The sequence below is a fragment of the Dermochelys coriacea genome, chromosome 4, assembly GCF_009764565.3.
Source record: "Dermochelys coriacea isolate rDerCor1 chromosome 4, rDerCor1.pri.v4, whole genome shotgun sequence".
NCBI classification, from domain to species: Eukaryota; Metazoa; Chordata; order Testudines; family Dermochelyidae; genus Dermochelys; species Dermochelys coriacea.
Genome location: NC_050071.1, coordinates 146,274,144 through 146,298,944, shown reverse-complemented (window position 1 = coordinate 146,298,944; position 24,801 = coordinate 146,274,144). Strand labels below are relative to the sequence as shown.

At 49.2% G+C, this 24,801-nt stretch overlaps 1 protein-coding gene across 1 annotated transcript in view; it reads left to right on the top strand.

The window, feature by feature from the left end:
- The window catches only part of LOC119854771 (meiosis 1 associated protein), a 70,726-nt gene extending 46,214 nt beyond the window's left edge, over positions 1–24,512 (top strand). The window contains 6 exon segments of the mRNA XM_043512946.1: positions 3,332–3,505; positions 13,329–13,479; positions 16,438–16,579; positions 21,039–21,245; positions 23,462–23,620; positions 23,919–24,512. Coding sequence (XP_043368881.1) covers positions 3,332–3,505; positions 13,329–13,479; positions 16,438–16,579; positions 21,039–21,245; positions 23,462–23,620; positions 23,919–24,065 — 980 coding nt within the window. The 3' untranslated portion in view covers positions 24,066–24,512.
- The last annotated feature ends 289 nt before the right edge of the window (positions 24,513–24,801 follow it).

The following is a 24,801-nucleotide window of genomic DNA, read 5'->3' as shown; positions in this document are numbered from 1 at the left end:
GATGTATAAGTAGGGGCATTGCCAGCAGATCGAGGGATGTGATCGTTCCCCTCTATTCGACATTGGTGAGGCCTCATCTGGAGTACTGTGTCCAGTTTTGGGTCCCACACTACAAGAAGGATGTGGAAAAATTGGAAAACGTCCAGCGGAGGGCAACAAAAATCATTAGGGGCCTGGAACACATGACTTATGAGGAGAGGCTGAGGGAACTGGGATTGTTTAGTCTGCAGAAGAGAAGAATGAGGGGGGATTTGATAGCTGCTTTCAACTACCTGAAAGGGGGTTCCAAAGAGGATGGATCTAGACTGTTATCAGTGGTAGCAGATGACAGAACAAGGAGTAATGGTCTCAAGTTGCAGTGGAGGAGGTTTAGGTTGGATATTAGGAAAAACTTTTTCACTAGGAGAGTGGTGAAACACTAGAATGCATTACCTAGGGAGGTGGTGGAATCTCCTTCCTTAGAAGTTTTTAAGGTCAGGCTTGACAAAGTCCTGGCTGGGATGATTTAGTTGGGGATTGGCCCTGCTTTGAGCAGTGGATTGGACTAGATGACCTCCTGCGGTCCCTTCCAACCCTGATATTCTATGATTCCCAAATTGGGTCTCTTTAACGGCCTACTGCCATTATAGGTTTTCTCTTCTAATGAGAGAATGGTATGATAGATCTCAAATCAATGAAGGCTACACTCAGAAAGACCTCAAGACTTCTGGAATATGCTGCTCAAACAGTGTCACTTTTGTTTCTACTGCCTGTCCCTCACTTTTCACATTTATCTCCAGACTTCTTGTCCAGATCTATTCCGCGCCCAACAATCTTCTATTCATTGAACTTTTTGAAACTTTGCACTTTTAGAGAGAGGTAAGAGATTGACTCTGTGTATACAAATTTGCAGAGGGACAATAGGGTTGAGGTCTATTATTTCTCACCTCTATAGAATATTTATTTATTTACTTAAAACATTTTTCCTGTTAACAAGCATGTTATCTCGGGAGACACAAATCCACAGTTTGAGACCTGCAAAACTAAGCATCTCTGATCGTATCTTCTAGACTGAGCACTGAGTCCCATTGTGTAGATAGAAAGATTAACCTAAATAATCTATACACAAGCCCCTGGAACCCCATAAGATTGGGTCTCTAATCCATGAACTATTGGAACTCATTTACAAAACTTTTCTTAAACTTTACATGAATATATTCTCTCATACTGTAGAACGGGGGTCTCAAACACGCGGCCCACGGGGTTATTTTCTGCGGCCCGCCAAGCTCCCCGCACCTCCCCACCCCCTCCCGCATTATTTTCTGTGGCCCGCCAAACTCCCGTGCCTCCCCGCTCCGCCTTGCCTAACTCCAGGTGCTTCCCGCCACCAAGCTGCCAAACAGCTGTTGGCGGTTCTTAGAGCTTTCTAGGAGGGAGGGGGAGGAGCAGGGAGCCGTGCGCTCAGGGGAAGAGGCAGAGAAGAGGTGGGGCGGGGGTGGGGATTTGGGAAAGGGGTTGGAATGGGGGCAGGAAAGGGGTGGGAAGAGGCGAGGCCTCATGGAAGGGGTAGAGCGGGGGCAGCAAGGGGGGGAGTCAGTGATGCAGCCCTCGGGCCAATGCACTAGTCCTCATGTGGCCCTCATGGTCATTTGAGTTTGAGACCCCTGCTATAGAATTAGCATTTATAATCCCGATTCCATGATGAGATATCTTTGAGCTTTCATGTATCTTACTTAATTAAAACTATCCTTAGTTTTTTTCCTCAAAAAGCATTTTATCAAAAAAATCCAATTTAAATTTTAAAAAAATCCAATTTTTTTTTTTTAAATCATTGATTTTTATCCATGCTGCCATGGTGAGCCAGGGCAGCGACAGCAGCCTTGTGTTGTGCCACCAGAGAAATCCTTGGTGTCTGACTTTGCTGGAGTTGAGTCAAGTAGCTCTCTGGAAAGTGCTCCCTGCTGGAAGCACGTATATCTCAGACTGTGCCATACATGCTGCTGCAGTTCCTGTAGATTTTCCATGTGGATGAGTGGAATGTGTGCAGTATTTAGTCTGACCATTTCGTTTGGGGCACAGTTGAAGAACTCTCTCTTGGAGTGCAGAATTCTGCACATTTTTCTACTGAATCCAAGTATCAGATTATCCCTTCTTATAAAATGGGCAGGATTGAGACTGCATGCTAATGGGCTAACAGTGATTTCAACTAAGCAGTTATAGGACAAATACTGCCTTGCTCGAAACTACCATTGATGGGCAGTATAGGAGAACTACACCCAGCATTAGTCAGGAAGACCTAAGTTCTAATTTCAGCTCTGTCATTCACTCTATAAGATCCTTTGTAACTTTCAGCCTCAGTTTCCCCATCTGTAAAACGGGGCAATGATACCTACTCTCCTTAGGACAGAGTTTTGACCGTGTTAGGTACTACTTCTGTTTCACCTACATTTTCTTTAAATGGATACAGTCTACTTTAAAACTGCCACTTCTAGCCCATGAACTAACAATCTGCATGTGTTTTTACCTTTTCTCTGAACACTGGTTTCTTGCCATGTAAAATATCCCAGGCTGATGTGGTACTCCTTGTAACCAGCAGTGTGGAGGCATGCATGTGTATAAGCAGTGAGGCCTAGGGGAGCACTCCTTGTGTTCAGGCATGGACTCCTCTTGCTGCAGCTGTTGGCCTTCCCTGCAAGAAAGAGAAGCTGGTACTGAAGCCACTGTGGCAAGTGAAGAGAAGTGGGTTGAGTGTGAAGAGGTGCAGAGCAGGAACCACTGCTCATTAGTGGGGAAAAAGAGGGGTGAGTGGAGCCCTGCTCTAGGAGTGCAAGAATGCTATCTCCTGAAGCTCCCCAGTGGGGATGCTAAAATGGCCAAGACTTGCTAAGATATCCTGGCTTAAAGCTGATGGTGAGCTACATCACTTGGTGTACAGAGAACCAGTAAACTAAAATAAGTGGGCCACATTCAGTCCTCAGTTACACCCTGTAGCCCCTGTTCCTCAGCAAGCCTCTCTGTCTAATGGGAAGAATGTCCCCTCCCCAGGAGACCAAACAAACAGCTAGCTCTGAAGTGCATTGAGAACCTTTGATGGAAGGTGCCATTTAGGTACAAACAAACCGGGAGTAAGGAAAGTACATGAGCCACTGAGACACCAACGCACCTGCTCAGAGTGGCCACAGATAGATGGTTCATATGGTTCTGGGTTCTGAGGCCTCGGAGTCTTGGAGACTGTCCTAGTATAATTTCGACAAACATTTGTCAGGGGCAGTGTAGGTATACTTGGTCCTGCCTCAGCACAGGGGGATGATCCCTTCCAGTCCTAAATTTCTATAATTCTCTCCTTTCGCAGACAGTGTGGTCCTGGGGATGGACATTGACCTTCAGACCATAGAGAATGATGTTGTCAGCTTGGAAACTTTCTTTAAAACCTGGCTTCATAATCATGGCACAGACAGAGAGCAGCTCCATCTCCTCCTGCCCTCAGGAGACTTCCGTCACTTCACTGCCCCCAGGACAAGTCTAAGTATTTCATCTTCTTTCCCTTTCAGCTGTGGCCTACTGACTCTCACTGGCCCACAGATCACACAGGCCTGTGCAGTGGAATCACCAGCCTGGGGCACAGTCACCACTCAGCAAAGTGACAGAGTCCAGCATTCTCTTGTTGGCTTCAGCTAATACCATAGTTGAGGCTGAAAAGGGCAATTGATTTAGAATGCCCCATGTTCAAGTGCTTATCAGAAATCACCATTGGGACTGAAGTGTCTCAGGTCTGATTCTCAGGCTATGGCTACAATGGCGCTTTACAGCACTGCAACGTTCTCGCTCAGGAGTGTGAAAAAACACCCCTCTGAGCGCAGCAAGTTACACTGGCGCTTTACAGTTCTGTAAACAGTGCCCCAATGCTGGGAGCTGTGCTCCCAGCGCTCTAAGCTAATCCCCTTGTGGAGGTGGAGTACCAGGAGCACTGGGAGACCTCTCTCCCAGCGCTGGCACATGACCACACTTGCACTTCAAAGCACTGCTGTGGAAGCGCTCCCGCGGCAGCGCTTTGAAGGTTCAAGTGTAGCCATGCCCTCAGTTACACCAGACTCCTTTACATTCTGGCACCATAGAGGTGCCTTGACGTGGATGTGCATTTACACCACCTTGGCAGCCCCAAATATGCCTTATAACAGTGTAAAGGAGCCTTAGTGTAGAAGAGAATCAGACATCCTCAAGAGGAAATATTTTAGAAAATGTGACCCAAGTTGGTTCAGCTGGTTTTTAAGAACATAAGAACGGTCAGACTAGGTCAGACCAATGGTCCATCTAGCCCAGGACCCTGTCTTCTGACAGTGGGCAGTACCAGACCTTCAAGGAGAGTGTACAGAACAGGGCACTTGGAGGGATGCACCCATCTTCCCTTCCTGGCTTCTGGCAGCCAGAGGTTTAGGGTCGTCCTGAACATGACACTGCATCTCTGACCATCCTGGCTAGTAGCCGTTGATGAACCATCCTCCATGAATTTATCTAGTTCTTTTTTTGAACCCAGCTGTACTTTTGGCCTTCACAACTTCATAGAATCATGGGACTGGAAGGGACCTCAAGAGGTCATCTAGTCCAGTCCCCTGCACTCGTGGCAGGACTAGGTATTATCTAGACCATCCTATGGCAATGTGTTCCTCAGGTTGACCATGCATTGTGTGAAGAAATACTTCCTTTTGTTTGTGTTAAACCTGCTGCCTGTTCATTTTATCAGGTGACCCTAGTTCTTGTATTGTGGGGAAGGGTAAATAACCCTTCACCATTCACTTTTTCCACACCTTTCATGATTTGAGAGATGATTTATGTTTGACAGTGATAGAAATAACACTTCCTGTGCTCATATATTATGCTTAGTGGGGGCCAGAACTGCATGTAGATAGGTGTCCTTTACAAAATAGTTCAATCTGTTCATTTAGTACTGAAGTAATTGTCAAGTAAAAGTAAAGTAATTTGGAGCTACCAGAAGTTACATATTAGCGGGAGTACAAAGTAAAATCAGTAAGGAAAACACTATTTTCCTTACTGGTTTCACTTCCGTCTCTCAATGCTTTCCACGCCACCATGGGCAGCCCTCTCCTTAATATTCGCCACCCATCCTCAAGAGGTGGTTCTTTGAGTGATTGTTCATATCTATTCCAATTAGGTGTGCGTGTGCCACTTGCATGGTCATCGGAATTATTTTCCCTTAGCAGCTCCTGTCAGGTCGGCCAGGGAGCCCCCTGGAGCAGCACCCTCATGGCGCTCAATATATGACCCTGCGACCCGAACCCCCTTCAGTTTCTTCTTACGGTCAGTGGTGGCACTGGAACTGCGTTAGCTTGCTTGCCTTCAAGTCTTCCCTTGGCCATTCTTAGTTCTTTAAAAATTCTCTTTATTTTCTTGTTTTAGTTATTGTTAGTAGTATAATTGGTGAGTGGATCGTTTTCCCCTCACCCCGCCTTGGGCTCCAGGGCATGCCTCAAGACCAAGGATTTAAATCTTGCAGTCTAGGCAAGAAACCTATGCCCAACAGTGACCCTCACAACTCATGCTTGAGGTGTCTAGGGGAGGCGCACCAGTTCAAGTGCTGCAAGATCTGCAAGGCTTTCAAGCCTAGGACTAGGAAGGAACACAACTTCCATTTGAAACAACTACTAACGGAAGTCACACTGCACCCTGCACATCTGAGCGCCATGTCCCGGGCCCGAGCTCGGTGCGAAGCACCCCGGTATCAGTCCATGAACCAGTACTGAGGAAGGACTCTGGTGCTAGAGACCCTCGGTACCAAAGATCCCCGGCACCACAGCACGGTGCAGCAGCCCTTAAGCGCCATAAAAAGGCCAACAGAGGGCTCTCTCCTCAGAAAGCGAGACCATCTGGGGAGACCCTGCTGCCCCAGAGGAAGGACTTAACTTCCAAACAGCAAGACCCCATGCTGTCGATTCCAGCGACCCAGTTGGAACCGTTGAGTCCAGCACCCAGTGACTCTCCAGTGGGGCTCGACTTGGTGGAAGATACTTTCGAGGCGGCAAGAGACCTCATAGAAAATACTGTGCCTCAGACCCGTGCTGTTAGAGACAAGCCCCTGGGACCGCCTAGATGGGTGCCATCTAGAAGCAAACCAGCAATGATGAGGCCATCTTCCTCTCAAGACCGGCACCATTCATGGCACCGTTCAGAGTCTACTTCACCTCCGGCATCAGTCCCAGTACATGACAGTAAGACACAGGGTGTGAGTCACTCAGGATCTCCAGCACCAGGGAGTCAGCACCAGTCACCAGGGCCGTCCTTACCATCATGCAAACTACGCAGCTGCATACGGCACCAGGAAATTTGGGGCACAAAATTACCCCAAATTTCCTGGTTCCCTATGCAGTTGTGTGCTGCTCCAGTGGCCAGCCCAATCCCCCGGCCGGCTAAGCCAGCCATGAAAGCTGACCCCACCCCTGCTCCACCCCGCCTCTTCCCCAAAGCCACTGCCCCTGCTCTGCCCTGCCTCTTCCCACCCCTGCTCTGCCCCAGCCCAGCCCCACACCACCGCTTCCCCTGAGCTACATCTCGGGGGACTGCAGCAGGGTTTGGGCATGGCCTGCACGCACCAGGCGGCGGGAAGTGGAGCGACCCAGCCCCAGCCCACTCCGCTCTGCCAGTGAGTGCTGGGGGGCAGTTCCCCTCTGCCCCCCAAGTCCGGGAGCCGGGGAGCAGAGTGGAGCAGGCTGGGTCTGGGTCACTCCACTTTCCACTGCCCTGTGCAATCACCGGGCAGCAGGAAGTGGAATGACCCAGCCCCAACCCACTCCGCTGGCTCATGTTGTGGGGGGGGGGAATGTTTCCCTTCTGCCCCCCAAGCCTGCTCCTGCCCCCCACAGACCTTGGGTGCAGCCCCCCCCCACGCTTCCACAGGGCGGCTGTGTAGGGCACCTCAATGTCTAGGGACAGTCCTGCCGGTCACGATCGCCCTCTATCACCAGGCACTGTGATATGGCACTGGAACATAGGAGCTACTCCCCAGCACTGGTCTAAGTCATGGGAAAGCCAACACTGTTCATCTACACAGTCGTTGCAGCACTGATCTCTGACGTCCTCCTCTTGGCACCACCGTGTCGTCGCCCTCAGGCTCCTCTGACTCTGAGGACAGCTCCTACTACTCATGGTGTAGTAGGCACAGGTTGGACAAACATGGGAGACAGGCTCCTTCATCCTGGCAACCTCAATGGCCACCCGCTGCACAATGGCCCTTTTGGACCCCCTGGGCTTACCATCAGATCCAGGGTACCCCTTCCAGGGTTTCTAGGTTGGTGGTTGCATTGGGGCATCACTGGGCACGGTCACCAGTGGACAGAACCACCCCTCATACCACAGAGGCGGCTCTATCCAGACCACCCCTGCATACTACATAGGGCACAGAACCGGCCCTAGATCCATCTACAGCCAAGGTCCTGTCAGACTACGTTGAGCCACTTGGCACCAACGCTGCCCAGAACCAACCTGAGAACATGGTGGGCCATGATAACCCTGTGCCTCCACTGGCCTCTTCTTCATCTTTGCCTGATGAGGAGGTAGCAAGGGCATCAACTTCAGGTCCTCCACCCATTGACCACAGGGCCCACCAGGACCTATTCCACCACATCGCTTGTAATATGGGCCTACAGGCGGAGGAAATCATTGAGCCAGAGGACCCGGTGGTGGACATTCTTACACCAGAGGGCCCTTCCAGAGTGGTGTTGCCCTTGCCAGTAATTAAGACTATTGGCAACAATTATAGTGCTTTGTGGCAGGCTCCAGCCACCATTCCACCAACTGCCAGGGGTATGGAAAGAAAATACTTTGTTCCCTCTACAGGTTATAAATTCTTGTTCTCCCACCCACACCCTTCCTCCCTGGTGGTCTCTGCAGTGAATGAGAAGGAGTGTCAGGGACAACAAGCAGCAGCTCCTAAGGCCAAAGAGGCCAAACAGATGGACCTCTTTAGCAGGAAAATTTATGCCGCAGGGGGTCTACAGCTGAGTATAGCTAACCAGCAAGCTATCCTCAGCAAGTATATTTTTAACTCATAGATTCATAGATACTAAGGTCAGAAGGGACCACTCTGATCATCTAGTCCGACCTCCTGCACAGCGCAGGCCACAGAATGTCACCCACCACTCCTATGAAAAACCTCACCCATGTCTGAGCTATTGAAGTCCTCAAATCATGGTTCAAAATTTCAAGGAGCAGAGAAGCCTCCCTCCAGTCAACCATGCCCCATGCTACAGAGGAAGGCAAAAAAAAAAAAACCTCCAGGGCCTCTCCAATCTGCCCTGGAGGAAAACTCCCTCCCGACCCCAAACATGGCAATCAGCCAAACCCTGAGCACATGGGCAAGATTCACCAGCCAGATACCCAGGAAAGAATTTTCAATAGTAAATCAGATCCCATCCATCTAATATCCCATCTCAGGGGATTTGGCCTATTTATCCTGAATATTTAAAGATCAAACTCGTGGGACTCCATGTCAAAATATAAGAAGTTACTCCCCTCTGAGTCAAAGGCTGAGTTCTCGGCTCTGGTGGAGGAGGGGAAGGCAGTTGTCAGGACATCCCTGCGGCCTCACTCGATTCGGCTGACTCTGTGGCATGTACCATCTCCTCGGGGGTGGTCATGAGGAGAACCACTTGGCTCCGTGTCCGGGCTTCCCTGGAAGTTCAGCAGACCCTGCAGGACCTTCCCTTTGAGGATACAGTGCTGTTTTCAGAGCAGACTGATTCAAGGCTTCACAGCCTTAAGGATTCCAGGGCAACAATGAAATCTCTGGGGCTGCACACACCTGCTACCCAGAGAAAGCCCTTCATACCTCAGCCTGTGCAACAGCAGACGCAATACCAACCCTGCCCGAGGCAGGATACTTACCGCCAGAGGAGCAGGAATTCCAGATGTTGGCCTTCCAACCCTCCCCCATGCCAAGGGCAGGGCCCAACCAAGCCATTGTCGGGACCCAAGCAAGGGTTCTGAAGGGACACCCGAGGATGGCATACCAGCCATGATTACGGATCCTTCCCCCCATTTTTTGAACCGTCTATCCCACTTCTACCGTGCGTAGTCCCATATAACATTGGACCGCTGGGTTCTTCACATGGTAGAAGTGGGATATTCTCTCCAATTCTGCTCCTCCCCTCTCTCCCACCCCCCTTCCCCGTCCCTGTTCAGGGACTCCTCTCACAAGCAACTCCTTATCCAGGAGGTGCAGGCACTCCTTGCCACAAGAGCGGAGGAGGTTCCTCAGGAGCTAAGAAGCAAGGGATTCTATTCCCATTATTTCCTAATCCCAAAGGCAAAGGGGGGTCTCAGACTCAATCAGTTCATGGTAAAGATAAAGTTCCGCATGGTCTCCCTGAGCACAATTATCCCTTCCCTGGATCCGGGGGACTGGTACGCTGCCCTCGACATTAAAGATGTGTACTTCCACATAGCCATCTGGCCACCCCACAGATGCTTCCCAATGTTCATTGTCAACTGCATACATCATCAGTTCATGGTGCTCCCATTCGGGTTATCAACAGCCCCGCGGGTCTTCACCAAGTGTATGTCAGTTGTTGCAGCCTTTCTCCGAAAGATACAAGTGCAAGTGTACCCCTACTTAGACGACTGGCTCATGCAAGCGCGCTCCAGGGAGCAGGTGGAGTCCCATGTTCAGTTAGTCAGAGACCTCTTCGAGAGGCTGGGTCTCCTCCTCAATATAGACAAATCAGCTCTATCACCCACCCAACAAATAGAATTCATCGGGGCAGTGCTGGACTCGGTTCAGGCAAGAGCCATCCTGCCACAACCCAGATTCCAAATGCTGTCACACGTCATTCAGGCGCTCAGACAGTACCCCACCACCACCGCAAGGACATGCCTCAGCCTCTTGGGACACATGGCAGCATGCGCCTGTGTGGTGAGGCATGCCAGGATGAGGCTCAGACCATTCCAGGCATGCCTCGCTATTGCTTATCACCCAGGTCAGGATAGTCTAGACTCGGTAGTAACAGTACCGTCACAAGTCCTAGACACCCTAGGAGGTGGTTGGACCCTCGCACGGTCTGCAAAGGGGTCCCATTCACTACCTCCAATTGTCCATGACCTTAGTAACGGACACATCAGACCTCAATTTGGGGGCATACCTAGGATACTTACAGACTTAGGGCATGTGGTCACAGTCTGAGATCCTGCTCCACATCAATATAAAGGAACTCAGAGCAGTAGGATGAGTGGAGGAGTTCAGTCTTCACCAGTCCTATGGTAGGCCTTTCCCTTAAGGGCCTGGAATGCTTATATCCTCAGTCTCGCCCACCAGTACCAACTTGGGACCTCAGCCTGGTCCTAGCTAGGCTTATGGGAGCCCCATTCAAGCCGCTTGCTATATGTCCCCTTCTGTATCTCTCATGGAAGGTGGCCTTTCTGGTTGCAATCACATTGGCCAGGAGGGTATCAGAGCTAAAAGCATTAACCTCTGAACTCCCCCTACACAGTCTTCCACAAGGAAGAGGTACAACTCAGGACACACCCAGCTTTTCTCCCCAAGGTGGTATATCAATTCCACCTCAGCCAGGACATTATTCTACCCCAAGCCACATGCCAATGCACAGGAGCAGAAGTTTCACTCATTAGATGTGCAGAGGGCATTAGCGTTCTACATTGAGCGCACAAAGCCTTTCAGGAAGTCAAACCAGCTATTTGTAGTGGTGGCAGATCGGATGAAAGGACTTCCAGTCTCCTCACAGCACAGCTCTTCCTGGATTACGGACTGCATCTGTGCCTGCTATGACCTCGCCAAGGTTCCAGCCCTGGCTATAATGGCCCACTCGACAAGGGCTCAGGCCTCTTCCACTGCTTTCCTGGCCCAGGTACCCATCCAGGAGATCTGCAGAGCGGCGACCTGGTCCTCAGTGCATACCTTTGCCACCCACTATGCCAGCACCCAGCATGCTAGAGACAACGCAGCTCTCAGGTAAAGCAGTGCTCCGATCAGCGATTCCTTAACTCCAAACCCACCCCCCATGGGAGAGCTGGGGAGTCACCTGATTGGAAGCGACGTGAACAATCACTTGAAGAAGAAAAAACGGTTACTCACCTTCTTGTAACTGTTGTTCTTAGAGATGTGTTGTTCACATCCATTCCAAACTCACCGTCCTTCCCCTCTGTCAGAGTAGCCGGCAAGAAGAAACCTAATGGGGGTCGAGTCGGCAGGGTCATATATTGTGCGCCATGGGGACACCACTCCAAGGGGCTCCCTGGGCAACCCAACGGGAGCTGCTGAGGGAAAAAGTTTCCGATGACCGTGCACTCAGCGCGTGCACACCTAATTGGAATGGACGTGAACACCACCTCTCGAAGAACAACAGTTAAAAGAAGGTGAGTAACAGTCTTTTGGTGTGTGTGTGTCATCATTAGAAGATTGGAAATCTGAATTCTTCCTAAATGCAGCAGAACTAGGTGCTTTGCCCCTGGTAGTTATTAACCATGGGGTCACACCTGCATTGCCACTGGAATCTCTGAGCACATGGCCCTACCTCTCCTCCCATCAATGCCTGTGTGATACAGTGCCATTTTTAAATTCACAGCATCCTATTGCCATAGTAGTAGGGGCACACTTCTACCCTCCTCAGGCATTGCACAGACAGCTCTTATCTGACCAGGTCCAAACCAGAGACAAAGATGGCAGGCTCTCTTGCACATTTCCTTAGAATGGATGTTTCAGAAGCTTATTTTGCCCTTTCATTTAGGAGGACACTGTCCTCAGAAGCTGTATTTGTAGGCAGGAACTGGCACATATTCTCTTGTTTGTGAAAAATGGATTTTGTTCCTTTGCTCATTTTGAATGTCACACTTAATACACTGCCTTATTGGAGCTAAGGCCTGATCTATACTAGAAAATTAGGTCATCTTAACTATGTCACTCAGGGTGTGAAAAATTCACACCACTGAGCAGTTTAGTTAAACCAAACTAATCCCCAGCCTAGACGGAAGAATTCTAGCTATCGCCTCTTGGTAGCACAGCTGTGCCACTGTAGCTTTTCAAGTGTCAGCAAGCCCTAAGAAGGGAACCAAAGCCAAGAGTTTCCTCACCTCCGCATAGTGTGAGGTTAGCTGCATCCCCAGAAGAGAAAGGAAGCTACCTACAGCCATTAGATAAGCAAGATCCCTTTGGATGTGGAGCAGATGTCACCCTAGTTTTTCCACTGAATTCATCCAATGAAGTGAGCTGTAGCTCATGAAAGTTTATGCTCAAATAAATTTATTAGTCTCTAAGGTGTCACAATTACTCCTTTCCTAGTGATGGAATTTCACAGAGATTAAGTAGCTATCACTCTTCAGAGCCGAAGGGGGAAACAACAAATAAAAGACCCTAAGGGAAAGAATGGGCTGAGACCCCATTATGGAGCTAGATTTCAGAGTAGCAGCCGTGTTAGTCTACATCCGCAAAAAGAAAAAGGAGGACTTGTAGCACCTTAGAGACTAACAAATTTATTTGAGCATAAGCTTTCGTGAGCTACAGCTCACTTCATCGGATGCATTCAGCTAGGACACTGCCTCAGCTCCACCTCCTACAGCTGTTCAGAGGATTTCCTTTCTTTTTAGATAGAGCTTCCTGTCACTAACAACCATTTTATTAAAACAACCATTTTATTAAAAAAAGAAAAGGAGTACTTGTGGCACCTTAGAGACTAACAAATTTGCAAATGCATTTGCAAATGCATCCGATGAAGTGAGGTGTAGCTCACGAAAGCTTATGCTCAAATAAATTTGTTAGTCTCTAAGGTGCCACAAGTACTCCTTTTCTTTTTGGGAATACAGACTAACACGGCTGCTACTCTGAAACCATTTTATTAATATCCCAAGCAGGACAAGGTCTCGCTCTTTGTTTCCTCCTTCTGTGTGGATGATTTAGGAAGAGAGAGACTGACTAGAGGTGCAATATTGCTTAGTGGTCTGCTCCTGGGATGAGGAGCCAGGTGCTCCTGAGTTCTAATCTGAGCTCTGCAGCTGGCACACTGTGTGCCTTCTATTGAGCTGACTCCGCAGTCTGTCCATTTTCAGGAAACCATTTCTGCACATGCTTAAAAATTAAGTATGCACTACTTTCTTCTCTGTTTAAAATGGGGTAATTATTTTTACCTACCTTGTGAGGGAGCTGGGATCGTTCATTAGCTAGTCAGTGTTGTCCTTGTTTCCCAAACTTTGGTTTAATTGTTCCCTGTGTAGTTGCCTGTCAGTAAACAATATTAATATATGTAAGTGTTTGTACACTGCTTTGATGTAAAGTACAACATGTTGTTATTAGTTACTATATTTCCAGTCATCTTTGCCAAATCTCTTTATAGCATGTGTGAAATGTGATATTCAGGAGAGACTGCTTAGCCCAGCTCTGCTTCCTGGGGCAGCTGATGTCACAGTGAGAACAGATGATGTCAACACACCATACCAGATGGCAGCCTGTCCAGCTACGACACTGTACAAACTCAGAGTCATAAAGTAGGTAATGCACAAACCCTTTCTATGAGAGGTGCAGAGAGTTTGTTTAAACAACAAGGAGTTCTTGTTTTTGCTGACACAGACTAACAGGGCTACCACTCTGAAACCTGACACCATGCAAGAGTTTCAGAGTAGCAGCCGTGTTAGTCTGTATTCGCAAAAAGAAAAGGAATACTTGTGGCACTTTAGAGACTAACAAATTTATTAGAGCATAAGCTTTCGTGAGCTACAGCTCACTTCATTGGATGCATTGCAAGAGTTTGTTTAGTTTCTCACTTTTATGCACACCACAGGATGTCAGCTATTGGGGAATTAAGATCACACTGAAACCTCATTAGCGTGTCACTCAGCAGGAGTATGAGGAGTAGAATTCTGAAGGCAAGAAACAGGTTCTGACATTACCAGACTGTATTTCCGCATATCTGTCTGGAAACACTATCCTACTAGCTGCCTTCTGCTGATTATCACATTTGCTCACATCTGAAGCGAGGTCACAGAACAGTGATGGTGCATCCTTGCTGACAGGGACTGTTAGTGAGAAACCCCACAGATTAAGTGAATGGAACAATCATCTCCCTAGGATGCGAGACACAACCAACTGCATAGCGTGACACACCATCCACAGCAGTATCAGGATGCTTCTGCACTGTCATTGGGTGGTGTGGTAAAAACCAAAGTGTTCATTGCATCACAAGACATGCCAGGCAGCACATAGCCCAATTTTCAGAACAATAGAGATCCCAAATACAGCCACAGTCCAGCAGTAGTTAAAGCCCAGAGAGATGAGGCTGTCCAAGCCCCTAATTGCACGTCCCACAGATCCTGCCTCCAAGTGCCACACTCAGGCATGCCCCCTCACCTCCTTCTCCCTGCTGTCTTCCCTATCCTTGCCCAAATGAGGGGTTTGTATTTTAAAGTCTCCAGACCCTTCACCTTTCCTAGCAGGCTTTGCTATGAAGGGAGACAGCCAAGCCCTCCCTTCCCCCATTCTGACAGGAGTCTCACATGGCTCACTCCTACTGTGTGTGCCCCATGCCCTGAATCTAGCCTTCAGGTAAGAGGTAATACTTCCCGAGATCTGCTCCCTTTCCCTGAAATCTGGTTTTCTGGTACTGAGGAAAGGGGAGCTCTGAGCCCCAGTCGTGGGGTTCTACATCATAAATAGGGAGTAGTAGTCTAGATTACTATTGAGCTCTGCTTTGTTCTTCAGAGGCCTTTTCCTCACTCCCCAGCAACAGCTTGTCCTGTCACACATGGCATGGGAAAATTGAACCTCAGGAGAAAAGCGGAGAGACAAAAACCCACAGAAGGAAAGAGATGCAAGAAACAACAGGAGGATGGGCTATTTGTACAAAGCCAGTGGCCAGATGTCCCATCTCTGTCTTCTCCCTCTCTCCCCAGAGTTCAACACCTGCTGTTCATTTACCTGCATTGAAAAGACGAGTCACGTTATGAGCAATCTTGTCACGCACTCTTAGGTTACAGACTGAAGCCAAATGCTTATTGAGGGCCAGAGCTCCCCCTAGTGACTATAGCTTAGCAAATGACGCTGCTGTGACATCATTCTGCAAAGAAAAAATGAGCCATTAGTATAATAGGACAACAGACCTGCAGGTACTTGAGGCAGTTATTCCACCACCAGGTACAATAGCAAGAAAGCTCCCAGCTATAAATGTAGTACAAATACTTTGTCAGGCTTGCCAGGTCGGAATCATGGTCCCCCCAGCCCCTGTTGCAAACGAGTTAGTAGCTGGTCTCACATACAGTTTGGTCCTGTACAGTTCAGTGCCTGTGTGACATGGTGATGGGAAAGCTACAAATATGTGAATAAGGCAGTGCTGTTTTTCTCATGTTTCTAAATCAAATTTACGCTTCTCCTTCCCATCAGGCAGTTGTTCCAGTAATAATAATTAATAATGATAATAATAGAGACAGAAAAGAACGGGAGAGTCTGTGGCTTGTGCATAGAAGGGATTTTATTTAATTAATGAACAGCTTTGTATGCAATGATTTTACAGTCCCTCCCAGTCACCTTTGTATAAATTTGTGATTATACCAAAGATTAGTTTAAAAATACTTAGAACATGTATACAACTGAACATGTTCAAAGCACTTCCACATAACAACCCTTTCCAACCGCCAGTGAAGCTACAGAGGGAACACTTCAGACACCACTTCAGACACCAAAAAGCAGCAATCTCTGGGGTGAGATACAGCAGCTGTTTAACAGCACACAACATCAGAGTTTAAGATGGGAAGTGAAGGAGAATCATGATTGAACTGAAACCATTTAGGAAAGAATGTCATTGCCTGCACTGGGATGTGACTGGGACACGGGAGTGGTTAGTATTTACAGCTCATACAAAAGAGTGCACCATCAGTCACACATTAGGGAGTACCTGATTCTGTGCTGACCAGACAGAATAGCAAACCCTGCCTTCTTGCAGCAGCTCAGCTTTACTCTGAGCTCTCCCAGCAAAGTAGTGAGCAGACCCAGCAGGATGGCAGGATCACGGCAGATGGTGGTATGGCTGCTGGCACCAAGGGCTGAAGGTTGGATTCCCTCACCCACCCCCCCAATAGTGGTGTTTAGGGCACTGGGTATGGGTTGGGTCCCCTCCAGGAAGGTGAATATTTAGGTCACTGGCACCAGATGTGGGCTGAATCTCCTCCCCCGGGGCGTGAGTGTTTTAGGGCACAGGCACTGGGTGTGGGTTAGATCCCCCCCACCTCCAGTAAGTGTTTAGGCCATTGGCACCAGGCGTGGGTGGGATCCTTTCCCCCTCACACACACACACACACACCACAGTGTGTCTTTAAGGCACTGGCTCTAGGTATGGGTTAGATCCCAGACCCTGCACCACCACTACATTCCGGGAGTAAGTGTTTAACAGTCAGTTTCTTTTGCTATGAGTAGAGCACAGACAGTCTTCACCAGGTTGCTCTTTGTTTTTGCAGGGCTCTGAAGGCTGAAGGGGTTTGTGAATCAGTGCTGTTTGGGCTTCCCTACATCATTAAACCTACGAGTTGTTGGCAGCTGGATTGGGATGAGCTGGAGATGAACCAGCACAACTTCCATGCTCTGTGTCACAGCTTGCTGGTGAGTGCATGCAAGCTACGGTCTGCATGGGATCTGTGGTTTGGGGCAAAGGTAGGCATCAGTCTGGGAGAAAAGAGTACAGCCTGCTCTCAGAGAGCTGGCCCAAGGACCTGCAGCTTCTGTGTTTAGTCCACAGCTGTGACAGAGTTCTTCCAGAAGATGCATTGGAGCTATTCTACAGCAGATGGACGGAGATAGAGGGCTCTTCAGCCTAACAGACACAGGTATCACAAGTACCAATGGCTGGAAGCTGAAGATGACAAATCCAGACTGGAAATAAGACGTACATTTTTAACAGGGGGTGTAATTTAAGAAGGGGGGGGAAGTGATCCAGGCACCTATTATTATGACCTCAAAAGTATGCAAGGTTTTAGAACAAATTTTGAAGGAAAGAATATTTAAAGACATGGAGGTAAATGGAAAATAGGATGAAATGCAATATGAGTTTACCAAAAATAGATCATGCCAGACTAATCTGATATCTTTTTGTTAAGATAACTGATTTCTTAGCAAGAGAAATGCAGTAGATCTAATTTATCTGAACTTCAGAACATCATTTGATACAGTGCCACATGAGAAATTATTAGTTAAGGTAGAGAAGACAGTAATGAGTACAGGAACTGTAAGGTGGGCAAGAAGCTGTCAGAAAGGGAAATGGCTACAGGCTGGAGAGACATTACTAGTGGAGTTCCTCAAGGACTGGACTTGGGACTGAAGCTGATGTAATATTTTCATTAATGAGAATGGCACAAAAAGCAGGAGTATACTAATGAACAATAGAAATGTAGGACTGGAAGGGACCTACAGAAGTCATCAAATCCAGCCCACTGTGCAGAGATAGGACCAAGTAAACCTAGACCAGCGTTTCTCAAATGCGGCCACCATGGCCGCTTGCGGCCACCAGGGACTTTTCTTGCGGCCACAGCCTCCTGGGCTGTGATTTGGGGGTGGAGGGACAAAGTAGCGGCACCTTCCCATCCCAGTTGCTCCTGGATACACCAGCTTGATGTTGGTTGCTGGGGCCGCCAGCAAGGGTTGGGCCCTGCCCCCCTGGGAGACACCTGGGGCACAACACTGGAGGAGCAGGCAGCAGCTGAGTTCCCCACCTTCCCATGGGCGGTGAGGCTCAGGTTTTGGGCTTCTGTGATGGCAGGGCAGAAGGCTCTGTCCACAGGACTTCAAGTTCCAGCTTCTCACTGCCTCCCCTAGCCCCCCACTAACCCCTCCCATCACCTCTGGCCCCCGCTACCTTCCCCAACCCCCAATCGAGGGCTTAATTTGTCCCCAGGCTTTCCTGGGCTGGGTAAGTCTGCTGTGAAAAATGATACTTTTATGTTTGTTAATATCAGCTTTCCTAGATTCATAGATTTTAAGGCCAGAAGGTAGCATTGTGATCATCTTGGCTGATCTCCTGTATTACTCAGGCCATAGACCTTCCTCAAAATAATTCCTAGAGCAAATCTTTTAGAAAAACATCCAATCTTGATGGGAAAGATGGAGAATCCTCGGTAAATTGTTCCAGTGGTTAATCACTTTCACCATTAAAAATTTACACCTTATTTCCAGTCTGAATTTGTCTAGCTTTAACTTTCAGCCGTTGGATTGTGTCATACCTTTGTCTTCTAGGTTTAAGAGCCCATTTTTAAATATTTGTTCCCCATGTAGGTACTTGTAGACTTTGATCAAGTCACCCCTTAACCTTCTCTTTGTTAAGCTAAATAGATTGATCCCCTTGATTGATCTCCAGTCTATCACTACAAGGCATGTTTTCTAATCCTGTAATCATTCTTGTGGCTCTTCTCTGAACCTTCTCTAATTTATCAACATCCTTCTTCAATTGTGGACAACAGAACTGGAAACAATATTCCATGAGTGGTTGCATCAGTGCCATATACAGAAGATTCCCCTGTTTATGCATCCCATATTGAATAATACTGGACCCAGGACTGATCCCTGTGAAAACCCTCTAGATACAGCCTTCCCGTTTGAGAGCAAACCACTGATAACTGCTCTTTGGGTATGGTCTTTCAATAAGTTGTGCACGCATCTCATAGTAATTTATCTAAACCACATTTTCCCTAATTTGCTTATGAGATGTCATGTGCGACTGTGTCAAAAGCCTTACTGAAATGAAGATCTGTTGCATCTACTGCTTCCCCACATCCACTATGCCTAATGAACGTTGACAAAGTTGGGAGGCATTGTCAACCCAGAGGAGGACTGGAATATCGTTTAGGAAGAAATGTATGACCTTGAGAACTGGAGTAATAGAAATGGGATTAAATGTAATAATACAAACTGTGAAGTGATGATGCACTTAGGGACTAGTAGGAATTTCTGCTATAAGATGGGGACTGATCAGTTGGAAATAACAGAGGAGGAGAAAGACTTGGGTGCATTAGGCGATCATAAGATGACTATGCACCACCAATGTGATGCAGCCATGAAAAAAGGCAAACCGAACTCCTAGGATGTATGAGGTGAGGTATTTCCAGTATAGATAGGGAAACATCAATCCCATTGTACAAAGCACTGGTAAAACCTCATCCAGAATACTGTGTACAGTTCTGATCATGCATGTTGAAAAAGATGAAATCAAACTGCAGCATGTGCAGAGAAGAGCTAGTAGGATGTGCAGGGGAATGGAGGCTATTTTGTGAGAGAAGACTAAAACAGCTTGCCTTGTACAGTCTAGTAAAATGACGGCTGAGAAGGGATATGACTGCTCTCTATAAATCCATGATGGGGTTAACTGCAGAGAGGGAAAAGAGCTATTGAAGCTAAAGGACAGTGTTAGCAAAGAACAAATGGGGATAGACCAGCCATGAGTAAATTTAGGATGGAAATTAGAAGATTTCTAACCATCAGAGGAGGGAGGTTCTGGAACCGTATCCCAGTAGGAGTAGTGGGGACAAGAAACCAAATTGGTTTTAAGATGGATCTTGATTAGTTTATAAAAGATTGTATGATGTGGGTTCCTGGTTTCAGTGCCCCAGGGGGTCCCTGTCACTCCTATGTTCTCAATTAACCACTGGAACATAAGAACAGCCATACTGGGTCAGACCAAAGGTCCATCTAGCCCGGTATCCTGTCTTCCAACAGTGGCTAATGCCAGGTGTTTCAAAGGGAATGAATGGAACAGGTAATCATCAAGGGATTCCTCTCCTGTCACCCATTTACCAATGACTGCAGTAGATTCTCCATCACTAGAAACTTTCAAACCAGCTTGGATGTTTTTCTAAAAGATCTGCCTAGTTCACACAGGAATTAATTCAGGGAAGTCCTTTGGTCTGTGCTATGCAGGAGGTCAGACTAGATGATGAAAGTTGTCTCCTCTGGCTTTGGAATCTATAAATGAAACAGTAAAAAGCAGCGTTCCAGATCCCAGCCTGGGGAGCAGAGTCTCTCTGACCCAGCTGCTATACAATTAAACAGCAGGGCTATTTTCAACAGTCAGTCTGGGTGATGGAGCCTGTTACAACCTGGCCCAGTACCACTCTGTATGATCACCAGGTTGTGGGTGGATGTAATCACTTGGTCCTACATGCTTCTAAGCCAGTTGGGTCAGGGCAGAGTCTAAACTCTGTTTCTAGCTCTGGGACTGTATGGAATACTCCTGGGCTCAGACCTCTTGTCCAAGACCCTCCTTTAGGACATGGGGCTACCACTGCCCACTTGCCCTAGACCATTAAAACAGTGTTGAGAACCAGCCAAGCCCTCCCACTTGCTTAAACACACTTTCCTGGAGCGTCACTTAGGCTGTAGTGATACTGGTCTTTTATTTTAACTCCTGCGGAAACAGCGCGGCAGGAAAGCGAGGAACACAGACTTAGAAAAGGAATTTCTTGACCACAGAAACTTTACTCTGAAAGTCCGCAAGTGTTACAGCTCTTTGGAAACAAAATAAAAGTCCTGAGATACCCCTTCTCCTGCTCTCAGCTCAGCCCTGAGTCTGGAGTTCATCAGAGTGTCACACTGGACAGAGTCCCTCCTGCCCTCTCTCTCCTTCCACCCCTTCTTACCTGTGGTGATGGCCAGCCCCCCTGCCCAGAGCAGAACCCCCTCTTACGTAGCCTGTTCCACTGCCATGTGCACCATGGAGGTGCTCCAGCCTCTCCCCCAGTACTTGGCCCAGCTTTACCAATGTACCATTGGTTCTTAGGGGTGAGGCTGTAGCTGAGCAACACAGTCATCAATGGCTCCAGATTGCAGCCTTTTTGGCTTCTCTGTGTCCTTCAAGGCAATGGCAAGCCTCTTTCCAGAAAGGGTGCTGTCTCAAAAGCAATGCAACTTTAGACTTGAGTTCAGCACCTAACACAAAATGGAGTTCATAATCTGACACAGATTTATCCAACTCTGCTACACAGCCCCTCAGCCCCTGCAATGAGCTGGTGCTGAGGGAAGCTGCCAACCCTGTCCTGATTTCACTGATAGCATTGCTTCTGGCTTTTGATTTTAGAAAAGGGACTGGATGCTTTTGGCCAAACGTGAGCCACAGAGTATGGTTCCAAGCTGGAGCATCACAGTGAATTCCTACTATGTTATCATCCCCTCTGACTCCTTCACGCTGCTCGTCAAAGCCGTTGCAGTCAGAGAACTCCTGCTGCCATGCAATGTCCCAGCTCTCCCTGCTGACCTTCCAGAGACAGCGCTCAGCACCATAGAGGCAAGTGACGAATGGCTGCACACAAGTTTAGGTACCAAGAGGCAGTGCAGGTTCTGCACGTACAGGATACCAGCTCACTAGCAGGAAATGGTACATCCAGACACAGACATGTCACCTATGTGCAAGGCATGCTGGGGGAAGGGCCTATCCCTCCCTTGGCTTGGAGTGCAAGGGTCTCACTTGCATTGCAGGTACAGGCCTATTGACATGAATAGGATTATCACAAATAAGTCATCCCCCCCCATACTCTTCCTCCTCTCCTGGGTTCAGGCTTCTACATTTCCCCAATACATGTCCGGAAGCAGAGCTTTGCTTGTATTCCTGCTCTGCTTCAGGTGCATGGAATAGCTGGGAAATCCAGGCCCTGTTCTTGGGGCCTGGCAGGTGAGCAAAGGAGGAAATGGGTATCTAACATTTTGGTTAGTTGCAGCTAAGAGCATCCTGGGCCCTCGGCAGGATTTAGAAAGGCAGCCGGCCTGAGCAGCAGAACTTTTCCAGGCCAGTGGAGAAGCCCTGTCTGAAAACTGTGAAGACCAGGTTATGAGAGGAGACAGACGGAGAGGCCTGTGTTTGAACACCCATGTGTCAGGGGAGACAGACGGAGAGGCCTGTGTCTGAACACCCATGTGTCGGGGGAGACAGACGGAGAGGCCTGTGTCTCAACACCCATGTGTCAGGGGAGACGGAGAGGCCAGTGTCTGAATACCATGTGTGAGGGATCTGGAAAGGCTTGTGTCTGATAGAGTGACCAGGAGTCTGCTTTTCAACCAAAACACCCAGTCAAAAAGCAGTTGACTGTCCAGTTGGCGGCTCCCTGCTAGGCTCAGCGTGGCTCCTGGCAAGCCTCCAGCATGTCCCCCCGTGGCCAACGGGAGCTGCAGGGGCAGCACCTGTGGATGAGGCAGCACGCAGTCGCCTCCATGTAGGAGCCAGAGGGGAGACATGCCACTGCTTCCAGGAGCTGCTTGAGATAAGCGCTGCCTGGAGCCCACTCCCTGCCCCACTTCCCAACCCCCTGCCTTGATCCCCCTACTGCCCTCCGCACCCCTCAGTCCCAACTCAGAGCACCCTCCTGCACCACAAACCGCTCATTCTAGAGCCCACACCCCCATCTGGAGTCCTCACCACCCCCCCATGTCCCAATCTCCTGCCCCACCTCTGATCACCCTCCTGCCCTCTGAATCCCTTGGTCGCAGCCCAGAGCATCCTCCTACACCCCATACCCCTCATCCCAAGCCCCACCCCAGAATCTGCACCCCCCAGATAGAGCCCTCACACACCCCTGCACCCTAATCCCCTGCCCCAGCCCTGAGCCCCCTCCTGTGCTCTGAACCCCTCAGCCCCAGCCCACAGCCCCCTCCTGCACCCCAAATCCCTCATCCCCAGCCCCACATCAGAGCCTGTGCCCTCAGCTGGAGCCCTGACCCCACCCTGCACCCCAACCCCGTGCCCCACCCCAGAGCGCCCTCCTCCACCCAAACCCCTCATCCCTGGCCCCACCCCAAAGCACACACCTCCAGCTCAAGCCCTCATCCCCCCCCATACCCCAGACTCCTGAGCCCACCCGATGAAAATGAGCAAGTGAGTGAAGGTGGGGAGAACGAGCAAGAGGGAGAAGGGGAATAGAGTGAGTAGGAGGACCTCAGAGAAGGGGTGGGTCAAGGGTATTCAGTTTTGTGCGAATAGAAAGTTGGCAAGTGGCAACCCTAGTGTCTGAACACCTTTGTCTGAGGGGAGCCGGAGAGGCCAGTGTCTGAAAATCCGTGTGTGTGAGGGGAGATGTAGAGGGCACTGTTTGAACACCTGTGTAGTGTGTGAGGTGACAGACAGAGAGGCCGGTGTCTGAACTCCTGTGTGTCACGCTTGCTCAGGAACAGCAGATAGGGTTACCAGACCCAAAGGCAGAGAGAGAGACACTCACAGGGGAAGTGACATCTGGCTCATTCTAAGTACAAGCCACTATCCATGTGGGGCAAGGGAAGGCCCAGATAAGGATCAGGCCCTGCACAATTTCCATCAGCTACTGTGGTGGACCCATTGGTTCCCCCTCTGCCCAGAATGACTTGAAGGAGTGCACATCATTTTAGCAGGGAAGGAGGTACAGAAAGGAGGTACAAATCTTCACATCCATTTTCTGCTACTTCAGAGTAGGAAACTGGATGCTGGGCACTCACGTGGTACCAGCTGGGACCTGTGTGTCACTTCTCTCTGAACAGAATGCCTTGAATAGTCTGGAAGTGGAACCTAGATACAACCCCCTCCATGTGAAAAGCAACCTCTACAAATACCTGGTGAGCGGGTTCTCCAGACCCCAGTACCGGCAGCAGGCCCAGCCCAAGGAGCATCGCCCAGGAGAGCGGCATCACTCGAGACAGGTACAGGTCTTGCCCGCTGGTTGGCTTGGGGAAACCCCACTCTGCCTGAGCACTGACCAAGCAGCTGAGGTGCTGAAGGCACTGAGCAGGCATGATGTTGGGAGGGAAGTGGAAACAGGTATAGGATGTGTACTCATCATGCACAGGCCCGCCTGCTGCTCTGGGGTGATACGCAGAACCTTCAGTCAGCTCTCACAGGTGCAGTAAGCACAAGCTCACAATAGCTTGTGACTAAGGGGTGCGGCAGCTCCCCCTAGGCCTCCGGAGACAGTACTCACTGTGTGTTCCTTCATTACAGCACCAGAACAAAGCCAAGGCCACGGTAGCTCCCCTTCCTCTGGTTCCCCCGCCACCCAAAGCATTCAGATCATCTGCTGCAAGGAAGAATGCCTGTGAGCTCTCTCTCTTCTCCAATGAAGACAATGAATTCCTGGGGGGCGTGTAATGACAAGGGCGTTTCTCTACTACCAGCCCAAGTGTTGAGACACCCCACACACACACACTGTCCTACCCTGGCGCACACGCACAGCAGGCCCCACTCACACATTCATGTCACTATGCACTCACAGCTCAGCCTGTTGCTGGGCCCTGTGCTTGCCAAGCACCACATGTGCCAGCACAGGACCTGCTTGGCCTTGCTGTGAAAGGCACTTCCCACCATTCATTCTCTTGTTGTTCTACAGTTTTGTTAGTTGCTGAGACAGTCTCCAGGGAGCCTGCTCCCCAGGGGCCCCTCTCTGGCCATGAAACCCATTGCTACCCGACACAGCACCTCCCATTCATGTCACTGCAGCACACACCACCACATGGCCTCATAAGATGGGTTCTGAGAACAAACATGCATATGCTGGCATAATCCTGAAGCCCAAAGACCAGGATTTGCATTCTAATGCAGGGAAGAGATCTTGGGGAGAGCACTGACCACAGGGCTCCATGCAAGGGCCTGTGAGCATGCAGACAAGCTACCTGGAGGCAGCTTGTGGGCTAGTCCCTGCACAGGCTGCAATACCGAGCAGCCGTAGCCCTGCCCAAGCAGGCTCCTTGAGCTCCCTGAATGAACAGTGGTGGTGAAACAGGTTACAAGTTTTCTCTGAGGCCCTTGAGTCCCAGGGCAGCCCCACACTTCCCCCCAGTGGCACACAGCCAATTGCAGGTTACCCAACACACCGCTGTGATCAGAA